Here is a 27,844-nt window from a genome sequence, read left to right as displayed (position 1 = left end):
GCCACGTCAGCTCTGTAAGGTGGATGCCTAATGATTTTCTATGGGAACTCTCAAAAAATTGCCCTTATCTGATGAGAGGAATAAGCAGGAGCACTGTTGTGGTAGAGAAATACTCTCTCTGGTGAAGCTTTCCCAGGTGTTTTTTTGCTAAAGCTTTGGTTAACTTTCTCAAGACACTCTCATAATAAGCAGATGGTATTGTTGTTTGGCCCCTCAGAAAGTCAACAGGTGAAATGCCTTGAACATCCCCAGAAATTGTTGCCAGAACTTTGGTCTTGACTGGTCTGCTTTTGCTTTGCCGCGGTAACTTTCTTCTCTTCTCTTGTTAGCCATTGCTCTGATTGTGCTTTGTCTTCAGGATCATCCTGGTGAAGCCATGTTTCATCTTCTGTTCCAATTCTTGAAAGAAATGATCCCATTGTTTATTCTGCTCTTCTGCACAGCTGATCTGAGCACAGTGGTTTTGGCACCCATTGAGTAGAAACTTTGCTCAACTAAAATTTTTCAGTGAGAATTGTGTGAGCTGACCCAGGTGAGATGTCTGTGGTGTTGGCCATTGTTTCTGCTCTTCATCGTTGGTCCTCTTCAGTTAGGGCTCAAACAAGATGAATTTTTTTTCTTGCAAATCGATGTAGATGGTCTACCGCGATGGGCTTCATCTTCAACATTGTCTCATCCCTTCGTAAACTTATCCATTTGTAAGCATCTAATTTCTTTGGGGGCATTGTCTCCATAAACTTTCTGTAAAGCATCGATGATTTTACCACTCTTGTCCCCACACTTCACCATAAATTTGAGGTTGATTCTTGCATTAGCCGACTTCATGTTGCTCTGATGTGGACTCTTCAAACTGAAGTCATATCCTTCTTCATGCCTCAAACAGGACCCTATTCAGATATGTTATACAAGTTAGTACCAGTTTATTGGTGTGGAAAAACTTTGAAATCCATGCACAATTTTTTCATGATACACTTTTTTTTTTTTTTGAGATGGGGTCTCACTGTGTTGCCCAGGCTGGAGTGTGGTGGTGTGATCTCTGCTCACTGCAGCCTGAACCTCCAGGTTTAAGCAATTCTCCCACCTCAGCCTCCCCAGTAGCTGGGACCACAGGTGTATGCTAACACACTCAGCTAATTTTTGTATTTTTATTAGAGCTAGGGTTTTGCTATGTTGGCCAGGCTGGTCTTGAACTTCTGACCTGAAGTGATCTGCCTGCCTTGGCCTCCCAAAGTGCTGGGATTACAGGCATGAGCCACCGCGCTGAGCATGATACACATTATTGATGAACTTTATTGAAGTACCCTTTGTACTTCCTTACCTTTCCCTAGCTTCTGGTGGTGGCTGGCTGTCTTACTCCATTTCATGCCTACTATAACAGAACACCTAAAACTGGGTAATTTATAATGAACAGGCATTTATTAGCTCATAGTTCTGGAGGCTGGTAAGTTCCCTATCAAGATGCCAGCAATGGGTGAGAGCATTCTGGTTTCATCATCACATGGCAGAAGGCAAGAGGTAGGAGAAGAAACTCCCTTCATCAAGCCCTTTATAATTACATTAATCTATTGTGAGGGCAGGGCTCTCATGACTGAAACATTTCCCACTGGGCTCTTCCCCCCACCACATTGGGGATTATGTTTCAACATGAGTTTTGGAGGGGACAGAAACATTCAAACCATAGCAGTAGCAATACCTTGTGTTCCTTGGCTTGCAGTTGCATCCCTCCAATCGCTGCCTCTGTCATCACATGGCATTGTCCCTGGGTGTCTGTGTCCAGATTTGTCCCTTCTTATAAGGATGCTGGCTATATTGGATTACGACCCACCCTAGTGGGTGTCTTAACATGATTGATTACATCTGCAATCACCTTATTTCCAGATAAGGTCACATTCACAAATGCCCAGAGTTAGGACTTCAACACATCTTTTGCAGGGACATAGTTCAACTCAAAGCACCTACAAGTGCCACGTGGTCAACTTCTCTGTATGCTAATATTACCCTTCTTATTTCATCTTTTATTTTTCTCCCTCTATTTTCCTTTTGTCCCAATTACCTAGATTACTTAGTTTTTGCTTAATTATATACATCTTTGGCTGGGTTTGAAAGGAAGAAGACAGAAATGAAGGGAAGGAGGAAGAGAAGGCGAGAGGAAAAGAGAGAAGGAGAAGGAGGAAGAAAAGCTTGCCCCCTAAAATTAGACATGAGACCAGGGGAACAGAGTGGCTGGAATGGAGAGCAAGGGTGGGAAAGACTGACTGGGAAAATGTTTTTGCTGTGGGCTTCATCAGAACCTCGGAATTACTTTTTTTGAGGAGATGGATGCAGTGGCTAGCAGCTTCTTGAAGCTTAGCTGATCTAGGAAAAAGTGGAAGATAGTTTGATGAACTGGGAATTGGGAAAGTAAAGGTATGGTCCAGCTACTTTTATATGACTGTTAGTAGACACAATATGGATTGAAGTTTTGTGGTAATAGGAAGCTTATACAGTGTTGAAGACTAACGTATCCTAGCTGTTGTGGACACAGACCCATAAATCATTGATTTCGTGCATGCAATTTATTCTGGAGGACAGTATCTCATGTTTACAGGGTATCATCCTCCAAATGGCACTTTAGCTGAAACTTTAATAGGCTATTCCAATTGTCTATCAGACTAGCTGTTTGTGGAGATTATATGCATATATGACCAGCTAAAGCTACTATATAAACCAACATTTCCCTTTCCACCTGTTTCTCATCTTAACCCATCACAGGTAAGAGTCTTAATCCTAATACTATAGCACACCAAGGGTTACCATCACCCCACTTACCACTAGAAATGAGGTCCTTGTTACTGTTTGGTGGGTGAATGATCCAGTACCAGAATTCTATCCTGAGGTTTGAAGGTTCAGACCTACAAGTAGCTACAAGGAGCTTCTATTTTCTAGGGCCACTCTCTACATGCTTTCTTAGTTTGGATTTCCCTAAACGCAACGACTAAGACAAGGACTAGGATGCAGATAATCTGAGGGCTGACTGCAGGAAGCAGGGCTAAGGGAGCAAGGAGAGTAATGGAAGAAACATGTCAAAATAAAGAGGCTTTGCTTTTCTAACTATAAATGACTGTGTGTCTTTCAAATAATGTCCTCATTTTATACTGATTATGATTATAACAAAACCCATTCCCAAATGGTGAACCATTTTTAATGTTCACCTTTAGACTTTTTCAGACCTACCTTCCTTTTTTTTTTTTTTTTTTTCCAGAAAGAAGATCTTGTTCTGTCACCCGGACTGGGGTGCAGTGGCATAATCATGGCTCACTTCAGCCTCAAACTCCTGCATGCCAGTGATTCTCCCACCTCAGCCTCTCAAGCAGCTGGGGGTACAGGCACATGCCACTATGCCCACCTAATTTATTTATTTATTTATTTATTTATTTTTTTTGGAAGGTAGAGACAGGGTCTCACTATGTTTCCCAGGCTGGTCTCAAACTCCTGGTGTCAAGTGATCCTTCTACCTCAGCCTCCCAAAATGCTGGGATTAAAGGTGTGAACCACTGTGCTGGGTCACTTCTACCCCATTGTTTAACTTAACATTGTCTTAATCTGTTTTGTTCTGCTATAACAGAACACCAGAGACTGGGTAATTAATGAAAAGAGGAAATTTATCTGGCCTACAGTTCTGGAAACTTGGAAGTCCGAGATCAAGGGGCTGCATCTAGTGAGAGCCTTCTTGCATCATCCCATGGCAGAGGCGGAAGGGCAAGAAAGAATGAGAGAGAGAGAGAGGGAGAGGGAGAGGGAGAAGGAGAGGGAGAGGGAAAAGGAGATGGGGTGGTGGGGGGCGGAGAAAGAGAGGGAAAGAGAGAGACACACAGCGAGGGAGAGTGCACTAAACTTGCTTTTAGAGCAAACCCACTCCCACAATTAATCCATTGAAGAAGAGTCTGCAGTCACCTCTTAAAGTTCTTAGCTGTCAACACGGTTGCATTGGGGAATTAAGTTCCCAATACATAAAGTTTGGGGACACATTCAAACCATAGCCATCATCTTCTGCCATTTATTAATAGAAAAACGTTAATGTATACTTTATGTTTATTTTGTTGGTTGGCTTTTGGCTTGGATACTTAGGAAATTTTTAAAACATCTTTGAGACTGGAAATTTTTACTGTAATTATATATGTGAAGTCTCTTTTTGCTTGAAACATAGTGCGCTAAGCTTGGAGTTTATCCTGAGGTAGTTTTAGGCAAGAGAGTTACATGGTGAGAGCTGTGTTTTAAATATACCACCTCAGGCAAGTATGGGGGATGTGTTTGGAAAAAGTACAGACTAGAGCTGAGTAGACCAGTTGGACTGTTGGAATATTGTAGGCCAGAACTGAGATATTTTTAAGATTCAGCCTGTTCAATATGTACCAGGAAGTAATCAACAAGAGAATAGATGGGAAATGGAGTTGGTAAGAAGTAACTCCAGTGTGGTCTGCGGTTCCCATGTCTCACTGCTGTGTGTTACTGGCCTCGGTGTATTTGAGGAGCCTGAGCTGCTGTGCAGAGGCCAGCGTCACTGGGGCATGCGACTCTAGGGAGTAGTGCTCCCTGGGGTGACATTTTCTTTTTCTTTTTTTTTTGAAACGGAGTCTCGCTCTGTCACCCAGGCTGGAGTGCAGTGGTGCGATCTCAGCTCACTGCAACCTCTGCCTTCCGGGTTCAAGCGATTCCTGTCTCAGCCTCCTGCGTAGCTGGGACTATAGGTGCCCGCTACCATGCCTGGCTAATTTCTGTATTTTTAGTAGAGACGGGGTTTCACCATATTGGTCAGGCTGGTCTTGAACTCCTGACCTCAGGTGATCCACCTGCCTCAGCCTCCCAAAGTGCTGGGATTACAGGCGTGAACCAACACACCTGGCCCAGGGTGACCTTTTCTACATCACTGGAATGAGGAAAATACTGGTTGCAGAAAGAAATGGCTCTTTTCCTATGGAAATCCTCAGCAAGGCATTTGATACTGATTTCTGTTTCTCAGAACTGTTAGGAAGAACTGGTACAGAGATTTATCCCAGAATTTCAACTCCTTTTCAGGATTCATTAGTCTACCACTCTGTATTGTTTTGTGGTTTATGTACATCTATTCACCATAAACTACTACTACTGCCTAAGGATGGAGGAGGCTGGCAGGGGATCCAGGCAGGACTCACTCACTGCCGTCTCACGTTTTTCCTCTCCTAGGGTTCTAGGATGCCTCATAAAGGCCCATAGTGTACTTTCTGTCTACTTCACTTAGCTCCACATTGGCGATTTCTGTTAACACGCATGCAGTTGAATGGACGGCCAGAATCGAAGCTATCTGCTGTGAGACACAATGAGAAATGCTTTGTGTAAAGGCAGGAGTAGTTTTATTTACTGCTACATCACACAGGAAAGGTGGAGAGGAAATAAAAAGAAAGACAGGAAAGCAAAGGCAAACCAATATGACCAACAGTGGTACAGGCCTTTTTGTTCTTACCTCTCTACCAGGGTCCCTAAATGAGGCTTATACTTGGAAAAGCAGAAGACAGATCTGGTGGGAGGGGATATGGAAAAGACCTGGGAGGCAACCCTCGTACAGAGAGCCTTGTCTCCACGGAGCACTGCTCCACTGGCACACTTGTTCAAAGAACTGGCAGGCTGGGGGTCGGGCTCCCTCCTGCTTGTTTAAAGGGCTGGTATGACTGGTTAGAGTGAACCTCTGGAGGCTTATCCCACCATGATTCCAGGGGTCTCACTCTGCAACCGTAGTCAGGGTTGATGTGACCTGACCTTCGTGTTCAGACATCCACGCAAGTTTCAGAAGTGTTTACAAACTTTTTGCCAAAGGAAAAATAAACTTGCACAGAAGAGCTGGTTTAGCTGTTTTCTGAGATAATTATAAAAATAATAGCAAGCCCCAACTCTCAATCATTTAAATTTTTTTCCTTTTTTTTTTTTTGAGACAGGGTCTCAGTCTGTTGCCCAGGCCAGAGTGCCATGGCATAATCGTAGCTCATTGCAGCCTTATCCTCCTGGGCTCAAGCTATCCTCCTGCCTCAGTCTCCCAAAGTGATGGGATTACAGGAGTGAGCCACTGTACCTGCTCAATTTTTTTCTTTTGCATTTCTTTTGCCATAGGAGAAAAGCAAACCATTATCTGAGTATGTGTGGCTTGGGGGCACAAGCAGATGTAGGGTGTATCGCTCTGTCCTCAGAGAAACTATCAGCATGCTGTTGCTTTTGGTGTTGGCTGGCACTACTCAGGATGATCCAGCCTGCCTGCTTGGATGGATGATTCAGTTAATCCGAAATCCTCCTCTCCGCCCAACCAAACCTCCTACTCATTCACTGAGTCATCACCCTTATGAAAACCGCTTAGATTACACTATGTTAGAAGGATCTCTCCCTCACCCGAGTTTCTCTTGTCCTCCAGGCTAGTACTGTGCATCTGACACGTTGTTTCTTAGAAGCTAGCCTTGCTTTCACAGCTCAGCTAGAATGGTCTCTGTGGCAGGAATGAGAGCTCGTACATTTCCCCCATAAAGCCGAGTGCAATGCTGGGCAAAGTATTCGGTGAATACTTGGAGTGATTGAAAACTTGCCATTAAAAGCATATACTGTGTAGGTGCTTACATGAGGTGCTTAGAGTAGTCACATTTACAGAAATAGAAAGCAGAATGGTAGCTGCCAGAGGCTGGGGGGTGGAGGAGACATGGGGAGTCATGGTTTAAGGGGTACAGACTTTCTCCTTGTGAAGATGAAAATGTTCTGGAGATGCATGGTGGTGATGGTTGCACAACAATATGAACATACTTAATGCCACCAAATTGTGCACCTAAAAAGGTAAATTTTATTTTATGTATATTTTGCCACAATAAGGTTGAATTTTTTAAGAAACCTATACTGTAGAAATTTGAGGCTCTCCCCTAAGTCCACCCTCAGCTGCCCTCCCTGGTGCCCATGTGCAGAATCCATATCATGTGTGAGTGCAATGTCCAGTTGGATTGCCATGCTGGCCAGGCCCCAGCTACTGGGCTCAGCTTCCCACTTGGCAGCTCCATTTTTGTTTTGAAAATGGGGTCATTTGCACCAGGCTTTTAGTTTAGATTTGTTTTTGTAGTTCCTGTCTACACAAGGATGGTGAGGAAAGAGTCCAGATCTAGAGCAAGCAAGGTTATAGTTTCCCTGTGGTAATGGAGAAAAGCTTAGTGATGGTGAGATTTCTTGACATCTCACAGCCTCCAATTTAGTTTGGTTTTGTTTTTCATCTGTAAAATGAAGATTTCAATAGTCCCTACCTCCTCAGGTTGTTGTGGGGATTAAATGAAGTGAGTTGTATCAAATACCTTCCACAGTGCCTGAGGCAGGGCAGGAGCTAGGAAGCGTTGTTCATTATTTAACGACAGTTGAGAATTCTTGGATTCTGTGACTCCAGCTTGGGTTCCAGAAGGACAGAAGCAGCCCACAGTGCTCCTGACACAGTGCCTTGTCTATGATGTGTGATCCTATGCATAACAAAACCCTTGGGAGGCACCAAGTTGGTGGCTGGGGAAACAATCTGGTCCGGAGCGTCAGGGATTTTTCGGTACGACTTTCCCCACTCAGTCAGAAACCCAGCTGCCTGCCATGCCTGGGCTCCCGTGTTCCCTGCGGTGCTTTCTTTCTCTAGTTCACATTAAAAAAATCTTGAGAAAGGACTTGAAGAGACCTGCTTGGCTGGCTTTCTCACCTGCGTGGCCAAGATGCCAGCACTCACTTGACCACGTAGTCAGAGTAGGGCGGGCAGCTTTCCATGTGAAGAGGAGTGGTGGGCAAAGAAAAATGAGGCATCCACCCCACACTGAACTGCATGCCCTGGGCAGGCCAGAGAAAAAGCAACCATGGCCCCACCACCATCTCTCTCTTCAGTGACTAATGCCCTATGCGCCATGATATCTGTTTGCAAAGAAAAGATGCCTTATGTTTCTTCTTTTGAAAGGGAGTCGAGCACATTGATCTTAAAGCTTTCCAAGTTCGCATCTAAAATTATTTGACCTTGGTTTAATAGGGAGAAATTGATCAGGTTGTGGAAATGAAAAATGCAAATGCTTGATGAAAAATACTTGAAATAAATTCAAGGCCATATTAACATTTAATTTACACTTCCTCCCAGAAGCTATTTTTACATTCCTATTTACTAGTATGATATGCAGTAGTTATTTTTCTCCGTGACTCAATATGACGGGATATTTTTTTCCTTTCTTCAAATAGTTCTCAATTCGGATATGACACAGAGTTCCCATTTTCCCCATAAATTACATATTTATAGCACACGGGAATAGCAGGAATGCTGTATGTCTCTTAAAAGTACTTCTGTATTTGAATTATAGAGAAAATGACTTGATGGGAGTCTGAACTTTGGGCACTCTTGATGTAGCTGGAGCAGAGAGGGGAACAGAACTCTGTGTTCCAGGCCTAGGCACTGTCTGTTCTGAACATGAGCCTGCCACTGCCAACTGAGTACTCTTGGGGAAGGGTGATGAGGGAAGGATGGGCATGAGCAACCCGGATCAAAGGTCATGTGGTGGTAAGAACATAGCTTGGACATCCTGCATCTTGGATTCTGTTCTGCTGTGTACTAGCTCTGAAAGCTTGAGACAGCTTCTTAGCCTTTTTGGTCCTTTTGCTTTTTCCTCTGTAAACTGGCATAACAGAAGGAGTTACATTTAGGGTTATTATAAGGATTTGAATAACGTAATGCATGGAAAGCTTCCATGCTAGTGTTTTTGTTGAGAGAGTCATCAATTAAACAAACAAACAAACAAACAAACAAAAAAAAGCCTGTCATTCCAGAGAGTTCTAAAGCAGGACAAGTGTCTTCTGTTCCTTGCACCCTTCTTCCCCTTCCCTTTGAAAGACTGGTGGCTGAGACCAGCTAAGTTGTCTACTTGGGAGGAGGTATCCTTCCTTCCCCACAGAAAGCTAAGTGGGATCCAAGAGTCAAGGGAGCACAGAGCAGGCCCCTTAAGCCTACCTCTATCCCAGGCTTCCTGTAGAGGTTTATGTGGGGCCTATTGCTCCTCCACACAGTAAGGAACCATGTAAAAGCTTGGGAGCTGAAGTACATATTTGCCGGGAGGGAGCTCAGTATAGTAGATGTTCCCTTTATAACCCTGCACCCAGCGTGACAATGGGCAGTGCTATGGTTTGAATGTTTGTGTCTCTCCAAAATTCATACTGAAACTACATCCTCAATGCAATAATAGTATTAAGAGGTGGGACCTTCAGAAGCTGATTAAGCCATAAGGCTCCTTCCTGGTGAAGGGATTAAGGCCCTTATATAAGAGGCTTCTTGGAGTCTTCATCTTTTTTTCCCCTTCTGGCTTCTGCCATATGAGAGCTCAATGATCACCCACTCCACAGGACGCAGCAAAAAGGCACCGTCTTGGAAGTAGAGACCTGCTCTCACCAGACACTGAATCTGCTGGCTCCCTGATCTTGGACTTCCCAGGGTCCAGAACTCTGAGAAATAAATTTCTATTGTTTACAAAGTACTCACTCTGTTGTATTTTGTTATAGCAGCAGGAATGGACTGAGAGATAAGCAGCTAGTTGAGGATTTGGGAATTTGGGTGTTTATTTGGTTTTTGGTTTTGGTTTAAGTGAACCTTTTTGCAACACATTGTAGACATTTTATGTCTAATAAAATGCTTCCATTTAAAATATGCTTTTGGGTAGGCTTTAGAAAATGTATACAACCACGTAAGCATTTTAATCAAGACACAGAAAGTTTTTGTAACCCTCAAAAGTTCCCTTGTGTCCTGTTGCAATAAATCTCCCCTTCTCCCCACCCCCAAGTGATTCCTCATCTGCTTTCTATCACTATAGAAAAGTTTGCATTTTCTAGAATTTTGTATAGAGTGAATGGATCAGGCTTTCATTTATCATAATACTTTTGAGATTCATCCATATTGTTGCATGTATCGGTGGATTCTTCCTTTTCCTTGCTAAGCTTCATTCCATTATATAGATATACTGCAATTTGTTGATCAATTCTCTGTTAATGGACATTTGGATTGTTTCTAGTTTTGGTGTATTTTGTATAAACAGACAGTTCCTGACTTACGATGGTTCAACTTTCAGATATTGTGAAAGCAATACACATTCAGTAGAATTCATACTTCAAGTACCCGTTCAACCATTCTATTTTTCACTTTCAGTACACTATTTAATAAATTATGTGAGATATTCAACACTTTATTTTAAAGTAGGCTTGTGTTAGATGATTTTGCCTAGCCTAAGCTAACGTAAGTGTTCTGAGCACATTTAATGTAGGCTAAGCTAAGCTATGATGTCTGGTAGGTTAGGTATAGTAAATGCACTTTTGATTTATGATGTTTTCAACTTATGATGGCTTTATTGGGACATAACTGCATTGTAAGTCAGCCAAGGAGCATCTGTATATTAAGAAGCTGCTATGAACATCTGCGTACAAGTCTTTTTGTAGATACATGTTCTCATTTCTTTTGGATAAATACCTGGAGTGGGATTGGTAGATCACATGGTAAATATGTCTTTAAATTTATGAGAAACTGCCAAAGTATTTTCCAAAGTAATAGTAACATTTTACACTCCTACCAGGACTGTAGGAGACTTCCAGGCGCTCCACATCCTCACTGACACTTAGTATTGCCTGTCTCTTTAATTTTGGTTGTTCTAGTGGGTGTGAAATAGTATCTTGGTTTAGTTTTAATGTGCATTTTCCTAATGCCTATGGAATTTTCCTTTGCCTAATGGCTAATGAAGTTGAGGTCTTTCCATGTGCTTATTAGTCATTCATTTATCTTCTTTAGCAAAGGGTCTTTTCAAATATCTTGCTTATATTTAATTGGTCTGTCTTCATAGCTGAGTTGTAATAGGTCTTTTTATATTCAACCTACAAGTCCTTTGTTAGATATGTGTTTCCAAATTTTTTTTTCCCATTCTGTGGTTTCTCTTTCATCTTCCTAGTGGTGTTTTTCAATAAGCAAAAATATTAATTTTATAAAAGCTCAGTTTACAAATTATGTTTTTAATAGTTTGTGGGTTTAATGCTCTATTCAAGAAATATTTGCGTACACTAAAGTTGCCAAGATTTTCTCCTAGGTTTTCTTCTAGGAGTTTTGTGGTTTCCACTTTTACATGTTGCCTATTATACAATTTGAGTTAATGGTTGAGTATGGTGTGAGGCAAGGGCCAATACTTACATATTTTGCCATGAATGTCCTAGCACCATTTGCTGAAGCACCCCTTTTTCCCCATTGAAATGCCTTGGCACAAAATTCACTTGACCATACATGTGTGGGTCTATTTCTGGACTGTCTCTGCCACACTGATCATATATCTATCTTTTTGCCATTATCACATCTTGATTACTATAGTTTTATAGAAAGTATTAAAATTGCTTTGGTTTTCTAAATCATTTTAATTTCCTTATAGAGTTTGGAATCAGCTTGCCAAGCTTTAAAAAAAAAATCTGCTGGATTTTTAGCAGGGATTGTGTTCAGTCTATGAGCCAATTTGGGGAGAATCTCCATCTTAACAATACTGAATCTTCAGATCCATGAACATGATTTGTGCCTCCATTTATTTAGGTCTTATTTCATTTTTAGCAATGTTTTATAGTTTTCAGTGTACAGATCTTACATAAATTTTGTTACATTTACCTCAAACTATGTCATGTTTTTTGATGGTGTTGTAAATGAAATTGTATTTTTTATTTTTTTTTCAAATGTCCATTGCTGGTATACAGAAATATAATTGAGTTTATACATTCACCTTGTATCCTATGACCTTGCTAAATTCAACTTTTTCATTCTAGTAGCTTTTTCTCCTCCGTAGATTCCTTAGAATTTTCTAACATAAAAATGTTATGTGTGAAAAAGATAGTTTTATTATTTTTTTGTCCAATATGTGTACCTTTTCTTTCTTTTTCAAGCCTTTTTTGCAATGGTTAGAACTTCTAGTACAATATCGAATAGAACTTATGAGAGAGGGTATCCTTGCCTGTTCACCATCTTAGGGAGAAGTATTCAGTCTTTCCCTATTAAGTATGAGAGTTAGCTCTAGGCTCTTTGTAGATGTCCTAAAATGTAGTCTGCTTTTAATTATTATCATGGTCTGGCAATTCTGAACAAAGCCAATGATAAAATACTTAACACTCCTAAAATATCTTTTGTTGGTCTGAGTTCCAAATAATTGCTGAAATTACTTCTGAGTTTGATTAATGTATATCTAACCTTCAAATTTACATATTTGTATCCATTATCGTTTAGTAATTGTATTCTCTATGGAAGTTAATTAAGAAAATTCCCAGTTATACAGGGAATTCTTATTCCCCTCCCCCTCCCACCGCTACCCCACACACTGACTCAGCAGCATGCTTTCTTTGGAGAAGAATTTGTAACAGATCGCAGTCATTCCAGCTTCCTTCATGGTTAGCTTGTGCCTCTACTCCTGGGATGCATATATTCCTGCATTGACACTGAGGAGTCCAAAGACACAGTCATAGCACTGGGATTGCAAAGATGAAGAAACAGAATCTCACTTGCTTCAATTCTATCATCTGTATGATTCCTTGGAGTTTTTGGTTTTGTGTTTAGAATTTAAAACCGTGAAACTGTGAGGTATAATATTTTTGTTTGGTAAGGGCAAATTTTTATTCATATATGAAATATTTTGAGTGACATTCTTAAAATTGACATTCATTTTAAATTCTATTCCTGTTATTAATTATTTAATTGTAACACTATTCATTTCTTTGACAGGCCATTATATAGGTCTAAGGTTTTTTCCCTTTAAAAATATGTTAATGCAGGCCAGGCACGTGGCTCATGCCCTTAAATCCCAGCTCTTTGGGAGGCCGAAGCAGTCATATCACTTAAGGCCAGGATTTGAGACCAGCCTGGGCAACATGGCGAAACGCCATCTCTATTAAAAATACAAAAATTATCTGGGCATGGTGGCATGCACCTCTAGTCCCAGCTACTTAGGAGGCTTAGGCACGAGAATCACTTAAACCCTGGAGGTGGAGGTGGCAGTGAGCTGAGATTGAGCCATTGCACTTCAGCCTGGGTGACAAAGCGAGACTCTGTCTCAAAATATACATATATGTAAATGCAATGAAAAAATATCAGTCGTTATTTTTGCATATTTGTGCTATAATATCTTTTTTATTTTTTACATTCTGTAAAGTAAAACATATTTATCTGCACCACATTAAACAAAAGATAACTTTTATCGTCAGCATTGCTTTTGTGGTTATTGTTATGATTCATTTCAGTTCATGATTATTTGTGACAATAATTTTACTGTAGAGAAGACAGATTCGCCCCAGGGGTTGGGTGTGCTTCTTCTGCCATTCATAAGACAGAGCCTGTGCAGGTCCAGCCCCAGGCGATTGTCAGCCACAGACCATCCTACAAGTCAGACAGAGTGGAGTTGGGTTGGTTGCCTCTGATTGTTTGTCTTCTAGGGAATATTTTGAGTTTTGTTCTGAGGCAGTGGCACAGATAAAACAGATAGATTAATGATGCATAGCCATGAAACAATTTGACAAAGTTCTATCAGAAAACTCTGCACTGAGAGTCAGGACTCTGCCCTGTCACGACATTATCTGCTTTCTACCCCTTGGAGTTGAATGAGACAATCTTGATTTCTTCTGGTCCTGAAATTCAATGAGTCTGTTATCCCACTATGGAATATAAAGGGTTATTATTACTCTTGTTTTTGTTGTTTGTATTAATGAACAAAGAAGAGGCTCTGGAAACTTTGACCAATGGGGCAGAAGGACAGCAAGACAGTTAAATATTTAAAAATGTTCTAAAGGAAAATTCACGAGTCTTGTCCTCAGCTATTTGAATTGGGCTATCACTGTCTGTGATCTTATACCTCATTCCCAAGGCTATGGGATCTTTCTTAAGTTAAATTGCAGAGGGCAGACTCCAGTGGTGGCTAACCAATGATATATCTGCCCTTCAGCTCAAACCCATCTCTACCTGGGAATTTTCAGTGTGCTCAGACAGCAGAGATGGAGACCCATGCCCAATGTTGTCCTGTTACTGGCAAAGCCAAGGTACAACACCAGAGGTGAGAGCTCTGTGTTCATGGATCACTTGCATTAGAATCATGGAATGCTTCCAAACCTACTGAATCTAAAGGCAGGGCCCAGGAATCTGCCATAAGCATCTTTATATGATGATAAGTATTATGCATTCTGAAGTCTGAGCACCATTCATACAGAAGAATGGCCAAGAGAGTGAGGATTTGAAAATGATTCAAAGCTGATACAATAGAAAAGAATCACTAAAACATATTTTACTGGCCTTTGTTATTTCAGGGTTTTTGTTGTTGTTGTTGGTTTTATTTATTTTTATTTTTTATTTTTTTTGAGATGGAGTCTCACTCTGTCACCCAGGCTGGAGTGGAGTGGAGCGATCTCGACTCACTGCAACTTCCGCCTCCCGGGTTCAAGTGATCCTCCTGCCTCAGCCTCCCAAATAGCTGGGATTATAAGCATGCACCACCATGCCCCAGTAAGTTTTGTTTTTGTTTTAAGTAGAGATAGGGTTTTACCATGTTCACCAGGCTGGTCTTGAACTCCTGACCTCAAGTAATCTGCCTCCCCAAATTGCTGGGATTACAGGTGTGAGCCACCACATGTGGCCTCACAATATCTTTAATTATTAAATGGCCAGCACTTTTTTTTCTCCAAACTTGTCATTCTGCAAAACCAGGACATGTCATTTTAAGTTGCATCCAGTGCTGTGAGATAGATATGACTGATATGAAATTATAAGGTAACATTCATCACATGGAATCCATGGCCTGGATGAAAGGTTAGGAAAACTATGGGTTTCTAATGAGAAAGTCAAGTTTAATTAATTATCCTCTGAATAGATGTGCACTGGGGGTTTGGCAGCTGAAGCTTAATAGCTAATTGCAAGGACTGCCAGCGAATAGTGGGTAATCTGCATCCCCAATTTCATGTTGGAGATGTCATAATTACTGTATATCACGGGACAGCAAGGCAGAGCAAATGGATACAAGCTGCAGCTTTCCAGAGGCATTCCATGATGCTGTTCTGAGAGTTGGAGAAAAGGTCCCAGTTGTCAACCACAGACTGCCACGAAGTCAGCAGTTTCAAGTAATGTGGTATGCACCCAATTGCCTTTGAATCATGGAACCAGAGAGACTACTGGATGGCCTCTAGCTGATCCCCTTCCACTAGGCCATTGATGCATCCAGTTATTTCAGACGATACCATTTTCCCCTTTCCTTCCAACCCCATCTCCTATTCAGCCAGTTTCCTTTAGTAGTTAGATATCAGGCAGGGTTCCTGTAATTCACTGTATTGAAAGCATTTGGCAAAATTCAGCACCCCTTCATGATAAAATGTTATCATCAATCTTAGAATAGAAGAGGACTCAACTTGAGAAAGAACATCTACAAAAAATATACAGGTAACATTGTACCTAATGCTACAAGACAATGTTTTTCCCCAATGTTGAAAAATCACTTTGGTTGCAGAATGAAGAATGGCTTGTGGAGAGATGGGTAAAAGTCAATGATATAATTGCATCTAGGAAGTTATGGCAATAGTTCAGGTGAAGATGAGAGCTTAGACTTGCATGGCAGCAATAGAAATGAGAGGTATTTAGGAAGATGGGGCTCATTCACAGATTGGGGATTATTCACAAATTGAGGGAGAGATCTAAATATAACTGCTAGGTATTAGCTTACTCAGCTGGATGGATAGTGCTGCCATTCATTGGGCACAAAAATCAGGATGATTTTCTCTATACCATGGCCCCTAAAAGTCAATTAGAAGAGTCTGATATCTGTGGATGATATCTGTATTCAGAATGGAGGTGAGGTATTTTCAAGTACATGAAACTGTGTTTACATACACAGGGCTCCCTGACTGCAGAAAGTAATTGAAGGAAAAAGCAGGTCTTATGAAGTAAATTACTGGGGAGACATGCCAATACTGAAATACTGGAGAAGAGGGGAGAATTATGTATTTCAAGGTGCTTTACAACAAGCTCTTTAACATATTATCTGATTTAAGTATTACCACAGCCATGTGAGGTAGAATTTTTCTGATACCTGTTTTTAGATGAGGATTGGAGTCCCAATTTATTAAGTGATTTGTCCAAAACTATTCAATGGTGAAAGGTTTTAAATGTAAATCTCCTGATTGCAGTGTCCCTAATCTTTTCAGTGCTACAGTAAAGGTTAATTTCAGCTAAGAAGAGAGTCATTGGAAGGAATTCAGGTCTGCAGACTGGGTCCTCTCTAATAGGCTATTTCTCTTTTCTCCCACCCAGTTAAATCCTACTCATCCTTTGAGACTCTGTTCTGATTGTTCATCTCCTGTAAATCTTTTGCACCCATTCCTACTTACTGATTACTTCCTTTTTTAAAAAAATTTAAATTATATGTTATTTAATGTAATATGTTAAACTAGTATAATTTCAACATGCTATCAATATAAAAATGATATTTCACATTTTTCTGTACCAAATATTTGAAACCCAGCCTGTATTTTATACTTACAATGAATCATAATTGGAAGTAGTCTCATTTCCAGTGCTTACTGGCTAGTGGCTTCTGTACTGGGCAGCACAGGTCTACAGTCTAACCCCTTCTAACCTTCAGTGTGATACTCACCTTAAAATGTACAAAAAGAGGTGCATAACAGTTGATCCAAAATTAAATAATGCTCTGTTAAAAGGGGAAGTGAAAGACAAAATATCTTAACATTTGGACCTTATCTGATTACCAAGAGACATTTTACGGTGATTGAAGAATGGCTAAGCAAATCTTTTTGACATTATTTTTACAAATACTTTGCAGACTGGTTTTCTCTTTCCATTACCTCATTGAAAGTCTGTCTGGGCACCTAGTTATTTTGTTCTATTTCTCCACTTAACAGTTGTTCATTCTGATGTATCTCAAAATAATAAAAGCTATTTATGACAAACCCACAGTCAATATCATACTGAATGGGCAAAAACTGGAAGCATTCCCTTTGAAAACCAGTGGAAGACAAGGATGCCCTCTCTCACCCCTCCTATCCAACATAGTGTTGGAAGTTCTGGCTAGGATAATCAGGCAAGAGAAATAAATAAAGGTATTCAATTAGGAAAAGAGGAAGTCAAATCGTCTCTGTTTGCAGATGGCATGATTGTATATTTAGAAAACCCCATCGTCTCAGCCCAAAATCTCCTTAAGCTCATAAGCAACTTCAGCAAAGTCTCAGGATACAAAATCAATATGCAAAAATCACAAACATTCCTCTACACCAATAATAGACAAACAGAGAGCCAAATCATGAGTGAAATCCCATTCACAATTGCTACAAAGAGAATAAAATACCTAGGAATCCAACTTAAAAAGGATGTGATGGGCCTCTTCAAGGAGAACTACAAACAACTGTTCAATGAAATAAAAGAGGACACAAATGAAAGAACATTCCATGCTCATGGATAGGAAGAATTAATATCTTGAAAATGGCCATACCGCCCAAGGTAATTTATAGATTCAATGCTATCCCCATCAAGCTACCACTGACTTTCTTCACAGAATTGGAAAAAACTACTTTAAAGTTCACATGGAACCAAAAAAGAGCCCGCATTTCCAAGATAATCCTAAGCAAAAAAAAAAAAAAAAAAAAAAGCTGGAGGCATTGTGCTACCTGACTATACTACAAGGTTACAGTAACCAAAACAGCATGGTACTGGTACCAAAACAGATATCTAGACCAATGGAACAGAACAGAGGCCTCAGAAATAACACCACACATCTACAACCATCTGACCTTTGACAAACCTGACAAAAACAAGAAATGGGGAAAGGATTCCCTATTTAATAAATGGTGCTGGGAAAACTGGCTAGCCATATGTAGAAGGCTGAAACTGGATCCCTTCCTTACACCTTATACAAAAATTAACTCAAGATGGATTAATGACTTAATGTAAGACCTAACACCATAAAAACCCTAGAAGAAAACCTAGGCAATACCACTTAGGACATAGGCATGGGCAAAGACTTCATGACTACAACACCAAAAGCAATGGCAACAAAAGCCAAAATAGACAAATGGGATCTAATTAAACTAAAGAGCTTCTGCACAGCAAAAGAAACTATCATCAGAGTGAACAAGCAACCTACAGAATGGGAGAAAATTTTTGCAATCTACATATCTGCCAAAGGGCTAATATCCAGAATCTACAAAGAAGTTAAACACATTTACAAGGGAAAAACTAAGAACCCCACCAAAAAGTGGGGAAATGATATGAACAGACACTTCTCAAAAGAAGACATTTATGCAGCCAAAAGACACTTGAAAAAATGATCATAATCACTGTTCATCAGAGAAATACAAATTAAAACCACAATGCGATACCATCTCATGCCAGTTAGAATGGCGGTCATTAAAAAGTCAGGAAACAACAGATACTGGAGAGGATGTGGAGAAATAGGAATGCTTTTACACTGTTGGTGGGAGTGTAAATTAGTTCAACCATTGTGGAAGATAGTGTGGCGATTCCTCAAGGATCTAGAACTAGAAATACCATTTGACCCAGCGATCCCATTACTGGGTACATAACAAAAGGATTATAAATCATGCTACTATGAAGACACATGCACACGTATGTTTATTGTGGCACTATTCACAATAGCAAAGACTTGAAACCAACCCAGATGTCCATCAATGATAGATTGGATTAAGAAAATGTGACACATATACACCATGGAATACTATGCAGCTATAAAAAAGGATGAGTTCATGTCCTTTGCAGGGACATGGATGAAGCTGGAAACCATCATTCTAAGCAAACTATCACAAGGACAGAAAACCAAACACTGCATGTTCTCACTCATAGGTGGGAATTGAACAATGAGAACACATGGACACAGGGTGGGGAACATTACACACAGGGGCCTGTCAAGGGGTGGGAGGCTGGGGGAGGGATAGCATTAGGAGAAATACCTAATGTAAATTACGAGTTAATGGGTGCAGCAAACCAACATGGCACACGTATACCTATGTATCAAACCTACACGTTGTGCCTATGTAACCTAGAAATGAAAGTATATACATAAAAAGATTTAAACATTTTAAAATCTATAGTAGACAAGAGGAAAAAAAATCCAAGTGAAATTAAATTCTAGAAGATTAATGTTGCCAGTTATATTTTGATGACAACAATAAACATAATGCAATTTTGTTAAATTATTGCTTTAAAATGCAAGTTGATGACCAACAATGGTACCATTTTAGCACAGGTAACTAACTACTTGCGTTTGAGTGTCCCTACAGGTAACCTGAATTGCAATAATGAAGAGGCGCTTAACTCATTAATGTTTTTTATAGTCTCTTAAATAACATTAAAATTGTCTTAAAGTCTCTAGTATATTTAACAATTATATAAAGAAAAAAAAAAGAGTTGTTCATTCTGCCATTCACTAAATACCTGCTGACACCTTACTGGCCAAATGTGCCAGATGCAGGGTTGTAAAGATACCCCATGTCTGCTTTCACAAAGCTTCGAAAGTAGTGATAAAGAGAAAGAGGGTGAAAAATATGTGAAAACATATCTTTGTGTTTTATTTGACAATTATCATTCTGTGTCAATTATTTGTCTGAATATTAGTTTACCCTCATTTCTTTAGCTGGAGTGAGAGGAATGGATTTTATCTTCTTATTCTTTTTATCTTCTTGGGACCTAGGAGAATGCCTTAATAAATACATGTGGAATCCACTGCAATGGATGAATAAATGTGTGTTATTTTCTAGAACAGAGGTCCCTACAAAGTATACTAGGAATATAAAGAAACATGTCATCTTCCTGATGGAGAATAGAAAGGAATATAAGGCAGAGGGGACATATGGTCCAGGCCTTGAAGGACTTGACACAATTGAAGAAGCTGATAAGAAGGAAGTTTGAGGAAAAGAATTAATAGTAGTTTTCAGAGGAGAAAGTCAGGGAGTAGAAGTACATCACTTATGGTGGGTACTCTCTGAACATTTGCTTAATAAATACACAAATAGGTAAAAGAAAGAACCTGAAGGACCTGAAGATGATCTACTTTGTGGAGTTAGAAATGGAGAGAGTGAAGGGGTGGTGGCACAGCAGAAGGAACATGGGAAAAAGTGACAGCCACAAGTTGGCCATTGCCATTGTTAACATTTTAAAGCAAAACAAGACAACAGCAACCACCCTCTCGACGCTGGAGGTACAGTATTGTATCCTCTTCTCTTAGCTTTGGGATAATGCCTATTGTATCTATCTGAGAACTTAATGATTCCATAATCTCTCATTAACGTGAACAATTTCATTCAAGAAGGTTTATGGGTAGAATGAAAAATAAGAAATTTAGCAGAGTGACATGCTTTTATTTTACTATCATGCATATAAAGGAAGACAAATATGCCAATAATACCCTTCTAATTCAATAGAAGAGTCTCACAAGAACTTGTGCTATTTAGAAAAAGAGACACATCAATGACTAACTTGTTCCCTGGGCAAACTACCAAGTAAGACAATCAAAGCCACAGATTTTCATAGGTTCTGTTTCCAGGAAGACAGCAGTTTCCAAAGTCTTCAGAGTCCGAGAAGACCAAGTTCTTCAATTTTTATATGTATGTGTATATATATATATATATATTTTTGAGACAGAGTCTCACTCTTTCACCCAGGCTGGAGTGCAGTGGCACAATCTCGGCTCACCGCAACCTCCGCCTCCCAGGTTCAAACGATTCTCCTGCCTCAGCCTCCCGAGTAGCCGGGATTACCACCATGTGCCACCACACCCGGCTAACTTTTGTATTTTTACAAAAATACAAAAGAGACAGAGTTTCGCCACGTCGTCCAGGCTGGCCTTGAACTCCTGACCTCAAGTGATCCACCCGCCTTGACCTCCCAAAGTGCTGGGATTACAGATGTGAGCCACCATGCCCAGCTTCTCAAATTATATTTCTAAGGACACAGTTTTAATAGAGACAACAAACTTAAAACTATTAGAAAATTTCACCTGCCTCTATATTGTACAGTAAAGTAAAATTGATATTCCCTAAAAGTTCCAAGTTGAGAGCAAATGTAAGCCTGTACAGCCCAATTTTTCCAAAAACAGAAACCAAGAAAGTAATAGGATTTTACCAAATACTAGTGAAAAAAAGAGCACGGTATTAATCTTCCACGTAAATAAGGTCACATGCAAACATGAGAAAACCCCCAAAGTCGCACTGTTTGTGTTTCTTTATGGAACCGTTCTCTAAGTAACATATCTGACACTCCAACCCCCTTCAATTCCCCCATTGCAATCCTGAGAAAAGCATTTCTCCTTCCACCACCACTGCCAGAGTAAGTGCCCTCTCCCCCCAGGCTCTCAGCCAGTGCAGCTTTACTTCTACGGCTGGTTTCCGCCCGGCTCATTTCTGCCTCTGGCCTTTTGTTCAGCTTTCCCTGCTTGGGGCAGCCACCCCATTCCCTTTAGTGCTTCCATGATTCTGAACTATTATAGAAATCACCTTTCATCTAGATTGTTTGCCTTTGAACCCTCTAGGCCTTGTTAAGGGGCGGGTAGAGGTTGGAATGAGAGCAGAGGGGGCAAAACGTTCTGGTAGTCTGTTTTTCAGGACAAGCGCTCTGTCTCTGGAAATGGTAACAAGAGCCACGTTAAACAGAAGGGCTTGCTTTCGTGGATGTTTCTGTTATATATATGCATTTTTTTTTTTCAATTCGAGAGAAGAGGAAGTGTACTTCCCCTGGCACTCAGTCATGTTCAGGATGAGGAAGGCAGACAAACAGGGAACCTAGGTTTTATGTGACCTCGCCGATTGAGACTGACAACGCCTGGTACTTGGAAAGGACACCACTTTACCTTTACTGTGAGGACCGGGTCTCACTGTCACCTCAACCACTTGCCTTATAATATGGTTCCTGGAGGCTGGGGGACACGGGTAAGGAGTGGAGAGGTGTTTAGGGGGAGGAATGCGGTTAGAAGTCTTCTGTGTGCTGGCAGGAAACCTGGGTCCCCCAGTTCCGGAGATCCTTGTTTACTATATACCAGACAGTGAGGCTGATGATGATCTGGAAGATGTTCATTCAGAAGCCAGCAGCCAAAAGGGGTGGACAGAACCAGAGGCAGACGTAAGAAAAGGTGACCTGAGGGGCAGGAAGAGCAATGGAGTCATATAAATCACATACTGTCTTGTGCTGCTATTGCAATGTGCATCCATTCATTTATACATTCACTTTCTTTCAACCAACAGTTATTGAATGCCTGTGTATTCACATTATTGAATGTGAATTCAATGCATCTTTTTAAGGTGGTAGTTCTTTTTTTTTTTTTTTTGGTGGTGGTGGTTGCTTTTTGAGATGGAGTTTTGCTCTGTCGCCCTGACTGGAGTGCAGTGGTGCAGTCTCGGCTCACTGAAAACTCCGCCTCCCAGGTTCAAGCAATTCTTCTCCTTCAGCCTCCTGAGTAGCTGGGATTACAGGTGTGCACTACCACACCTGGCTAATTTTTTAAAACTTTATTTTATTTTTAGTAGAGACAGGGTTTCACCATGTTGGCCAGGCTGGTCTCAAACTCCTGACCTCAACTGATCCTCCTGCCTCGGCCTCCCAAAGTGCTGGTACTACATGCGTGAGCCACCGTGCCTGGGCCTAAGGTGTTGGTTCTGTATCTAAGTTTAGAAGCATCTAAATTTTAAGTTTTATTGTTGTTGTTGTTGCAGGAAAACATAGATCCTGGTGCCGAACATGAGGACAGGACAGACCAAAGGAGAAAGTAGAAGGAGGGGATCTTCTCTCTCAGCTGCATCCTCCTGGGCCTGGATGCTGGAGAGTCATGAGGTGCTTCAGAGTACTCTGGGTGAGGAGGGAAAGATGGTGCCCACCACATGGAGGCCAGCCTAGGTCTTGTATGAAACCTGTGAGGTACGAAGGAGTAATTTTTCTTTCCAAGCCATTTCTCTGCTTATTTCTCAGATCAGTGCCCTTTATGTTTGAACTTGGTGTGAATGACCATCTTAGTGATTCTTACTGCAATGACAATAGGGAGTTAAATGACATAAGATTCTTTTTTCGTGGTAAAGGATATAGAAATGTATCTGCATGTGGTCAATGTAGAATATTCCCAGCCAGAGGTGCAGTTTTCGGGATTCCTTCCACAGACACTGTGTGGAAACACACCTGTTAACCAATAAGGGGTGAAATTTCACCAGAATGAAGAAGCATCCTCTTTTCCCTTTTCACAGGGGTGGGGATGAGGTTAGGGATGGGGTTATACCTTCTTTGCTCTCCCAGCTGCTTCTATATTTCTTAGCCTGTATATGCCTAAAGTTAAGCCAAGACAAAGAGTCATAGACAGGTAGTTTATTTGCAAAATGATACTGGGGATCAGGAGTGAGGAATGAGAGAGTAAAGCAGGGGCAGAAAAGCCATTGCAAGCATGCTCTGTCAATAGAGGAGTGACCAACAAGCACGTGAAAGGCCTCAGTGTTACTAGTCATCAGAATTCAAATGAAAACCACACGAGATACCTACTAGATGCCTATTAGAATGGCTACATTAATAATACTGCAGTAACAAATGTTGGTGAGGGTGTGGAACAATCAGAGCTCTCATAAATTGTTGGTAGGGGTGTAAATTGGTACAACTGCTTTGGAAAGGTCTGGCACTTTCTTAAAAAACTAAACACACACCTTCTATGACCCAGCAATTTCATTCCTAGATATTTGCCCAGAGAAATGAAAATATGTATATATAAACAGACTTGTTTAAGAATGTTCACAGCAGCATTATGTGTTACAGTCAGAAACTGGAAACAGGCCAGGCATGGTGGCTCACGCCTGTTATCCTAGCACTTTGAGAACCTCAGGTAGGAGGATTGCTTGAGGCCAGTTCGAGACCAGCCTGGGGAATATAGCAAGACCCTGTCTTAAACAAACAAACAAACAAACAAAAAAACAAACATTAGCCAGCATGGTGGCACACATCTGTAGTCCTAGCTACTCAGGAGGCTGAGGTGGGAGGCTCACTTGAGTCCAGGAGTTCAAGGCTGCAGTGAGCCATGATCACCCAGCCTGGTGATAGAGTAAGACCTTGTTTCAAAAACAACAACAACAAAACCCAAAAACAAACAAACAAACAAAAACTGGAAACAGCCCATTGACAGAAGAATGGATAAACAAACTATGGTATGTCCATGCAATGGAGTATTGCCCAGCCATAAAAAGGAATATAGATATAATAATATGGCTAAATATTAAAGCATGCTGGGTGAAAAAAGCCTTACACAAAAGAATATGGTATTTTCCTATTTAAAGTTCTAGAATAGGCAGAACTAATCTGCAATGAAGAAAAATCAAAACAGTGATCTGCGCAGATGTGGGCGTAGAAGTAGGAGTTGACAGAGAGCAGGCATGAGGGAATGTTCTTATACATCTTCAGAGGAGTTTGGGTTACACATGTCAATGTACTTTTCAAAACTTACTGAATGGTACACTTACAGTTGTTCATTTTATTGAATATAAATTTTGCCTTAGAAGAAAAACATCGTAAATGAATACCGAAGTTTAGTTAATGGGATGCATGCTGAAGTGTTAAAGGTGAATTATACCGTTACCTGAAAAGTACTTTGAAATGCATTAAAAATTAAATAGATTAGTAGATGGATAGAACAGTAGACAAATGGATATATATATGACAAAAGAAATAGAATAAGATGTTAGTTGTACAATCTAGATAGGGATATATGAGTTTTGACTGTAGAATTCTTTCAACTTCTCTGTATGCTTGAACATTTTTATAATAAAAAGTGAGGTAAAAAGAAAAACACAGGATCACATTGGCTGCAACTGAGCAACTGCTGTACAAGCCTATCAGGACCTTTGAGGAGTTTTCTGAAATCCACTTCAGAACCTAACACCTGAGTGGTGGAAGGGAAAATATTTATCTGTTGGCTTCTTTCTCCTTGTGTCAGTGCTTAAAGCCCTCTTGCAGGTGCCCTGCATCTTAGAGAATTCCCAAGGTAGGGAGCTAGAGGTACACAGCATGCATGGATTGGCGTGGGATGCTTCAGATTGTACCTGTGTATAGCTGGTCAAAGCCTATGCAGAATCAAGAGTCAGATTACCCTCCAAACTTAGTGTCTTACAACAAACAAACAGCTATTCTCCACTATTCCTGTGGGTCAGAAATTCAGGAGTCACTTAGCTGGCTGATTCTAGCTCAGGGTCTGCCATGACATTATATTCAATATTTTAAGCCAGGGCTGCATTTATCTGAAAACTTGATTGGGGCTGAAAGATCCACTTTCAAAGTGGTGCACTACATGGCCCTTGGCAGGAGGCTCCAGTGTCCCTGCCACATGGGCCTCACAATAGGGGTGCTGAATGTCCTTATAACATGGCACATGGCATCCCCCAGAGTGAGTGATTACTGGCAGGGGGAAGTCACAATGTCTTTTATGACCTAGTCTTGGAAATCACACACTGTCACTTCCACCACCTTTTATTACTTAGAAGTGAATCACTGGGCACATTCCACACTCCAGGAGAAGGGAATAAGGCATTCCCCTCCCCCCAACTCGCTTTTTTTTTTTGAGACAGAGTCTCGCTCTGTCGCCCAGGCTGGAGTGCAGTGACGTGATCTTGGCTCACTGCAACCTTCACTTCCCGGGTGCAAGCAATTCTTCTGCCTCAGCCTCCCGAGTAGCTGGGACTACAGGCGTGAGCCACCACACCTGGCTAATTTTTGTATTTTTAGTAGAGACGGGGTTTCACCGTATTGGCCAGACTGGTCTTGAACTACTGACCTCGTGATCCACCCACCTCAGCCTCCCAAAATGCTGGGATTACAGGCATGAGCTACCGCTTCCAGCCTAGGCTTCAGTTTTTGAAGGAAGGAACATCAAAGAAGTTAAGAACATGTTTTGAAACCACAACAGATTTCCATTACGTTTCACCTTTGCCCTTCTTAGGACTTTTGTGCTCTGCATTAAGTCCAATCTGCCCAGAGTCTTCTAGATTGTGGCTAGCTCCAAATCCTACAAAGACTAAATACAGGAAGGTTAATAGAACAACTTACATTCCCTGCTGATGCAATAGGTTCCAAGTCCATAAATAGTACTTGTCATCTCCATTTTCCACCATTTGCTCTAGATTTCCCTTAACCTCAGCCAATTCTTTGGCTGATGTAGGTTGCTTTCCTGATGTCTGACTCAAAACTTTATCTCTGAGAGATCTGAGCCTTTAGTTGACCTTGTAAAGTCATGATCACTGCGATTGCCCATCCGCCATCACCAGTCATGGAATCATCAATAGATGTCCCTGTGAATCTTCTATGTCCCAGACACAGTCCTTCCTGCACACATAATGTAACAACAGCCTTAGCTCCTCATGGTAATCAGAGTCGATTACTCTTTTCAGCATAGGAACACTTCTTTTTTTTTGCTGGTCTACTGCCATGAGGAACCCCAAATTCAAAACCAATAATCACACTTTAAGGTGAATGGAAATGCTATCATTTCTTAGTGCACACATTTGCTTACCTGAAAGTGGGACAATTAATTCAGCAGAACCTAAGCTCATTTGATGGGAATTGTACAACATTTTTAAGTGGATCATGAGAAGTGATGGTGAGGGGGGCAATCCTACTTCTACCTCATGTTTCCTGGACCAATGTTGCTAGACATTGGGTACATAGCACCATGTATCAGCTATTGTTTTAGCACATATATACAGTATTCTGGAGGACAGTGTAATTACCGACAGGTCGTTCTACCTGAACCTGAGGTGGCACTGAAAATCCTTTTCAAGAACTTCTGCTTTCAACCACGAAGGAGTAAGGCAGCCTGTGGTTACATTTTGAAAGTAAGCAACTAGAAAACTAAACAAAATGTAGGAAAAAATTATTTTAAGACATTGGATAAGAGTCCAATGAGATTATGATCCCCATGAAAAGGAAAACAAAGGGGGCAAAATACACCCTCATGTAGGCTTTCTTCCTGTAGGTAGCTCCAAGATTGTGATTCAGGGAGATGACATGGTACAGAGTGTGGTCATTTCCACTGAATTAAACAGAGATTATAGTTCAAGAAGACCAAGGTAGCTATGATTTATAAGGCAGAGAACCTGTCTAAGTCCATTTTCTGTTGTTATAGCCAAGTACCTGAGACTACGTAGTTTATAATGAAGAGAAGTCTATTTCTCACAGTTCTGAAGGCTAAAAGTCCAACGTTGAGAGGGTGCATTTGGTGAGGGCCTTCCTATTGGTAGGGGCTCTCTGCAGAGTCCCAAGGTGGTATAGGGCATAGAGAGGGAGCTAAGCATGCTAGCTTAGGTTTCTTTCTCCTCTATGAAGCCACTCACGTCCCACACTCATGACCTTATCTCTTTCGAATGACCTCCAAAGATGCTGCTTCTCAAAATACTATAGTTGAATTTCCCACGCTCTTAATATTGTTACAGTGGGGATTAAGTTTCAACATGAGTTTCAGAGGGGACAAACATTCAAACCATAGCATTGCTTGAGAGGAGAGCTCTCAAGAAATCTCTGGCTGGGTGCAGTGGCTCACACCTGTAATCCCAGCACTTTGGGAGGCTGAGGTGGATGGATTGCTTGAGCCCAGGAATTTGAGACCAGCCTGAGTAACATGGCAACATCCTGTCTCTACAAAAAATACAAAAAATTAGCTGGGTATGGTGGTGCACACCTGTGGTCCCAGCTACTTGGGAGGTTGACTCTTTGCCTGAACACCAAACTAGTCAGGAATAGAATGAAATCCCATAGGGCTGGACAAGAACAACTTTCAAGGAAAGAATAGTT

General features: G+C 40.9%; 2 protein-coding genes across 3 annotated transcripts in view; both read left to right on the top strand.

Annotated features, from left to right (window-relative positions):
• AGGF1 (angiogenic factor with G-patch and FHA domains 1) overlaps nucleotides 1-22,894 on the top strand; it is an 84,615-nt gene extending 61,721 nt beyond the window's left edge. The window contains exon 14 of the mRNA XM_050795669.1: nucleotides 22,750-22,894. Coding sequence (XP_050651626.1) covers nucleotides 22,750-22,806 — 57 coding nt within the window. The 3' untranslated portion in view covers nucleotides 22,807-22,894. The remainder of the gene's footprint in view (nucleotides 1-22,749) is intronic.
• The window catches only part of PDE8B (phosphodiesterase 8B), a 344,936-nt gene that overhangs the window by 7,272 nt on the left and 309,820 nt on the right, over nucleotides 1-27,844 (top strand). Inside the window, exon 1 of one of the 2 annotated variants that reach the window (XM_050795657.1) lies at nucleotides 22,875-22,951. The exons of the other annotated variant lie outside the window; for it this stretch is intronic. The gene's annotated coding sequence lies outside the window, so the exon portion shown is untranslated. Of the gene's footprint in view, nucleotides 1-22,874; nucleotides 22,952-27,844 lie in introns of those variants that run through there. 2 annotated transcript variants of the gene reach the window in all.

This window comes from Macaca thibetana, chromosome 6 (genome assembly GCF_024542745.1).
Source record: "Macaca thibetana thibetana isolate TM-01 chromosome 6, ASM2454274v1, whole genome shotgun sequence".
Taxonomy (NCBI): Eukaryota; Metazoa; Chordata; class Mammalia; order Primates; family Cercopithecidae; genus Macaca; species Macaca thibetana.
This window is presented reverse-complemented; position numbering and strand designations above follow the sequence as displayed.